This window comes from Arachis ipaensis, chromosome B5 (assembly GCF_059453495.1).
Source record: "Arachis ipaensis isolate K30076 ecotype BB chromosome B5, ASM5945349v1, whole genome shotgun sequence".
Lineage (NCBI taxonomy): Eukaryota > Viridiplantae > Streptophyta > Magnoliopsida > Fabales > Fabaceae > Arachis > Arachis ipaensis.
The window spans coordinates 22,099,395-22,105,343 of NC_142440.1; the positions used below are offsets into that span (position 1 = coordinate 22,099,395).

At 31.6% G+C, this 5,949-nt stretch overlaps 1 protein-coding gene across 2 annotated transcripts; it reads left to right on the forward strand.

Moving 5' to 3' along the window:
* The first annotated feature begins 1,892 nt into the window (after positions 1-1,892).
* On the forward strand, positions 1,893-3,170 carry LOC107641761 (histone deacetylase-like protein). 2 transcript variants are annotated; one of them, XM_016345228.3, is made up of 3 exons: positions 1,893-2,000; positions 2,091-2,251; positions 2,662-3,170. In XM_016345228.3, the coding sequence occupies exons 1-3, from the start codon at positions 1,974-1,976 to the stop codon at positions 2,918-2,920; spliced, it is 447 nt and encodes a 148-aa protein (XP_016200714.1). In that variant the 5' UTR covers positions 1,893-1,973; the 3' UTR covers positions 2,921-3,170. The 2 variants fall into 2 exon arrangements, with proteins under 2 accessions (XP_016200714.1, XP_088344293.1); XM_088488167.1 differs by having other exon boundaries at positions 1,905-2,000; positions 2,097-2,251; positions 2,662-3,095.
* Positions 3,171-5,949: the final 2,779 nt, after the last annotated feature.

Here is a 5,949-nt window from a genome sequence, read left to right on the forward strand (position 1 = left end):
TGCCTCAATTTTTTTTGTAGGTGTTTCCGATAACCATGCTTTTAATAGTATGTATCTATCATGTGGTCATTCTTGTCACAGCTTGAGCAAGTCTTTAGAAATTCTACTCTATCCTCGTATATTCTTTTTAACCTTCCACCATGCGATTTCGTTTTTTTTTTTTTTTGAAACAAAAGGAGCTCAACACTTAAATGGAGCAAGAAACAGAATAAAAATAGGCTAACACAAACAGAAACCAGCTAGCAGCTTACAGAACAAAACAATGAGGATCAATTAGTATTATTTAGTATATCTGAATATTTATTATAAGAAATTACGGCTTCAAATTAGTCTCTTATTTCTCCAGTTTAGTCTCTTATTTCTAACATGGTATCCAAGCCATGGTATCCTCCTTAAAGAGGATAGGTTGTTTTCCTTGCGGTGAAATCACCGTAATTTTTGCATTTTTTTCTATGTCATTCTTCTTTCCCTTTTGTCACTCCTTTGATGTTTTTTTCACGTTATCGACTAGCCTATTTTCTCTGTTTTGTGTTATTTTTCGAGTCGAATGATCAAACACTATTGTCATCCGCTGCTAACCTATTCTCATGAAGAAATCATATAGTTTTCGCTCTCTTTCGGCAGTTCTGTCTGCGTTCTCTCGTGGCAGTTCCATCTGCATTCTCTCATGGCAGTTCCGTTTGTGTTCTCTCGTGACAGTTCTGTCTGTGTTCTCTCGTGGCAGTTCCGTCTGTGTTTTCTCGTGACAGTTCCGTCTGCGTTTCGCCTGTGTTTCCTTGTGGCAGTTCCGTCTGCGTTTCTTTCCGGCAGTTTCGTTTGCACTTCCTTCAGACAAGCGGCAGTTCCGTCTGCGCTTCCTTTAGACTAACGGCAGTTCCGTCTGCGCTTCCTTTATACTAGCGGCAGTTCCGTCTGCGCTTCCATCCAACAGTTCCGTCTGTACTCGTTTTAGAGAGTTTATGCAGTTTTTTTCTTTTTCTCTTTTTCTATTTTCCTTTATTGTAACTTGTTCAAAGAGTTCAAAATGAAAGAAGAAAGAGAGAAGAGAGTTTAGAGAGAAGTAAGATTCAGAAAATGAGAGAGTGAATTGAAGAATGAGTCTCAAGATTTAAAATTATTTTATATACATCGTATATTCTCACCTAAGCAGTTAACTAGCTAAATTAATTTACATGATAATTAATTTTATGCCAATTTTATAATAATCTAACTATTTGTTTTAACTTGGTTAATTTTTAGCTCCTAATTGCTTTTGCTCTGAACTACTGTGAACTGCTACGCACTTACATGTGATAGGATTTGTTTGGGTGTTATTTTTGAAAAAAAAAATTTAAATGATATTTTTTTAAAAGATTTTTTATAAAAATAAAAATAATTTTATATTTAAATATTTTATGTAAAAAAATTTTTTTTATTTATCAATTATGTTTGGATAAAATAAAATAAAAGTATTTTTTTGTTTATTTATTATGTAAAAAATATTTTTTAAAAAAAAATTTAAAAAAAATGTAAATTATAACTCTTTAAAAAAATATTTTTTTATTTTTTTAATTTACTTTTATTAGTAACCAAACATACTGAAAAAAGATATTTTTATCAATTTAATGACGCTAATCAACACACATAATATTTAAATGTGTCTAAATATATTTGGAGAATAATTTTTTATTTATTAATTTTTACTAAAAAAATAAATAAATAATATATTGAATAAAAAGATGAATATCGTATTTAAAATATATTAAATATATAAATACGACAACTCAATAAAATATTCATATTTTATAAATAATAAAAAACCTGATTAGTATTTTTTTTTAAAAAAATAATTAGTCAAAAATCAAAAGTTATTTAGACCTAATGGCCATTTTATCCTTATTTAAAAAAGATTACTCTAAATCAATAAAATCCATTGGGAAGCAAGATCGATTTGAGATAGAAAGCATCAGAGTTCAGAGCTGAACCAAGTAAGCATGGCTTCCTCCTCTTCTTCTCGATCGGTATGTATGAATATGATTATCCTTTTCTTTTTCATCATAAATCAAAGACAAAGGCATGGCGAATCGAATTGAATATTGATAATGGATCAGGATCAGGATCGTCCAGGTTTAGGCGTAGGGTTATGTGAAGGAGAAGAAGAGTACGGATCAGAATCGGGTTGGGTGGAAGCTCGAAGTTCATGCGATCATCTGTGCTCCCTCTCCCCTGATCTCAGCCATATTCCAGCCCCTCAGAATACTCCCTGCTACGAGTGAATCACCTTTTTACCTTTACCTTCTTTCGTTTTTGCTCGCTCTTCCCTTTGGCAATTAATTAATCGGTTTTACACTTTTACTTAGTAAACAATGAATTTTGTAAGCAATGTGCAGGATGAGTTTTAAGATTGATTTAATAAAGTAAAAGAATACTCCATTTTTAATTATCTCCTAAATTCTAACATTAGAGTAATTATCCATCCACATGATGATTGAACATTCAGACATTGTTAATTGTGTATGAATAAATAGACTAAAAAAGAATAATCAACATAATCATTTATGTATACTTATTGAATTGAACATCCGACATATTCATTGGTCATGTTCATTGGTCATATTGATTAATATTTTCATTTTTTACTTATATTTTTTTAATTAATTAATTATTATTTCTGAATTTCAGGTGCCAACACCCGTCTGAAAACTGGTTGTGTCTATCGTGTAAGGAGGTGCTGTGCAGCCGTTTTGTGAACAAGCACATGCTGTCTCACTCGCGGCGCACCAACCACTGTGTGGCACTCAGCTTCAGTGATCTATCAGTCTGGTGTTTCTCCTGTGACGCTTACTTGGATGCACAACTCATCCCACAACTACGCCCCGTTTATCAACTTGCCTACATCTTGAAATTTGGCCAACCTCCGCCACTTCCTCAACACAATTAATACTTCCTCACCATTTTAATTGTTCATTATTCTCAGTATTGTCTCTGCTTTTAATTTTTTAGTTATCTTTAGCCTCCACTTGGCGTATGCTTCTTGCATTGGATATTTGGAAACTTCAATTCTGTGTATATCTCTAGGATTTAGGTGAATTTTTCCATAAATCTTTAATAAAAAATTGAATTGTAGATCTTTTAGCGATAAAAAATCTAAAATCATGTCATAAAAATACATGAATAAGTTTTCTGCTGCATTTCTCTGTTTTATTCTGTATAGGTCGACTGCATTTCTCTTCAACGGCTTGTCATTTCATAGATGATATTTCATGGCCAAAAATCTTGTTAATTATCCCCCTCATAGTTTACCTCCTGTGTCTCGTTTGCGTAATAAGATACTAATAATTAAGGTAATTTGCATTAATACAGTACAAGATAATGAAGTTTACCCACGGAATGACTAATGAATCATGATCACGAATTAGGACAAAAATATATAATTATTATATTCATTGCAATTATTAAAATTATTCAATTTATCAGGATTTACCAGAGAAAGTATTATCAGCTTGATCAAGTTTTTACAAAGCGATAGACGAAAATAATGAATTAATGATTTTCCATAATAAAATCTCAGATCATTTCGTGATCTTGAACGACCAAAAAGGAGAACAATAATTTGAAGGGGTTTTCTCTTTTAAACATATGGTATGTCATAGGTTATGGTTGACATACAACTTGGCATTAGAGACCCTTTCATTTAGAACTTGAATAACACTTGTAGAGAAATTTTAGGTTAGTAATTTAATAAAGCAGTAAACAAATGGTGATGTATAAGGCCTAGTTCTTGAAAAAATGGGATTTTTTTCTTGAAGAAACGGAATTTTTTCGGAAGTTCACTAAAACAAGCACCTTCAAACACTTCCAGTGCATTATCAAGCACTTCAATTTGAATCACCACTGCATCATCAACAAGCAAGCACCTCTACTAAGCTAAGCTAGTCGACTCAATCGCAGAAGACCTAGTTTTTGAGCTGCTTCGGCTAGGAATTTTAAAATTCTGATTTCCGTGGTCAGACTCAGTTTAACGAGCCGAACCCGAATCTCGAGAGAAAAAAATGATAATATAATATTATTATTATATTATTATTTTATCTGCTTGAATATTATTATATTATTATTTGACTTGCTTTAGTTAAAACAGAAGATAAGATTAATAATATAATAGCCGGACTCAGAATTTACCAGTGCAGGTTAATACCAGCATTTTCTGATGAACATAGCTATGCTAATACTTCATCATATATCTTTTATTCGCATGATTATCATGTTATTAGTATTATTTATACTAGTAGCTCATACGTTTATCACTAGATATGTTATCACTTGTGTTCTAATAATCTGTAATTATCCGTTTACTGATATTTTTGCAACAAACTCTGGTGACTAATTAAGCATCTTAGTGACACAGGGCCTCTTGGGAGACATTTGCAGCAGCTTCCACTTTCTTCTTCCAGCCGTGACTTCCTTGGAGAAAAAGAAAGAAAACTTCTATGAAAGCTTAAGCTTCAAGCTTAGATCTTTTACTCTCTTAAACTCCAATTAAAAAATCCAAACCGATTAAAGTGATCCTCTCTTCCTTCTCTTCAAATCCATATCACTTTTCATAGAGCAAAATCAGGTATGGTGGTTTTTCTTCCTCCATGTTAAGTTCGGCCAAGGAGCATCATGTTAAACTAGTGCTTTTTTTATGTTTCTTCTTAGATTTCTTGTCCAGTTGACTTGTGAGTCAAGGAATCTCCATTTTCAGCAATATTAAGGTGAGAAAATCCTACTTGACATGCTGCTGAAGGTTTGGTTGGTTATGCATCTTGGTTTTTAAAGTTGTTTTTGATTAAAAACTAGGTGAAAAAGTGAATTAGAAAGATTCTTGGTGCAGCCGGTTTGGAGGCAACAGCAAAGAGGTAAGATTTGGTAAAATTATTTTTGATTAATTTTGTTCTTGTTATGTGATTGCTGGGCTGTTGATTGATACTTGAAATTGAGTGTTATTATGCTTGATTTGTATTGAAAAATTGATGAAAAATGAGCTTAGCAATTTGGTTCACGGAGCAGCATGAAATCCGAATTGTCCAGCCCTGTTTTGATATTATATTTAAGCTGGAATCTTGATGAAAGTGATATGATTTGGTGGCTGAAAAATGGAATTGAAAGTTGAAAAAAATCGATTACCAAAAAAATTGAAAAACTAGTTAAAAATCAAGTGAAAATTTGATGAACTTTTGATGTTGTTGGTTCGGTTTTTTGAGAAACAAAAAGCCATCAACAGCTTTGATTATTCTGAAGTCAAAATACAAATATAAAAAAATTTGGGATAAATATATTTAAATGAAAGTTTGGGAGGCCAAAGTGTAAATTTCAAAAATTAGGTGGTTAAAGTATAATTTCTAAAAAGTTTGGGAGTCAAAATAAAAATTTCAAAAGTTTTTGAATGAAATATTATTAAATAAATTTTAACAATAAAATAGTAAGATATTATTATTTTATTAATAATACTATTTTATTTATAATAATATAATAATAAATTGATAAAAAGACAAGGTTTTCTAAAAGTTTTAGGAAGACAATTTTATGCTCATAATCTAAAATTTCTCTTCATGAAACACCTAAAGAGAGGTAAGAACATGTGAGGAGACAGGGACGAGTGAGAGTTAGAACATTTAAGGAGAGGTAAAGATAGATTGAGAAAACAAACGAAAGATGACGATAAGAACGTTAGTGAGGGGCAAGAACAGAATGAGAAAGTAATGAAGAATAACACATAGTGAACGAACATAAAGTATCAATATGAATAATGAGAATAATATGTTAACAATCTATTGCAAGAAGGCAGTCAGATAGATAGTGGTGCGACCACTTTAGATTACTTTAATTTCCAGGAATACTAGAAGTTTTGTCTTGCCAGTTGAGATTGTAACGTTGCCATAGAGGTATCATCAGATTACAACACAGTTGTGAATGTTGTTCTTGTAGGAC

Bases quoted from the DNA above. Each gene is read 5' to 3' on its own strand.
- LOC107641761 (XM_016345228.3), top strand. From the start codon at position 1,974: ATGGCTTCCTCCTCTTCTTCTCGATCG. The intron at 2,001-2,090 runs GTATGTATGAAT...ATAATGGATCAG, and splicing joins CCTCCTCTTCTTCTCGATCG to GATCAGGATCGTCCAGGTTT. The intron at 2,252-2,661 runs GTGAATCACCTT...TCTGAATTTCAG, and splicing joins CAGAATACTCCCTGCTACGA to GTGCCAACACCCGTCTGAAA.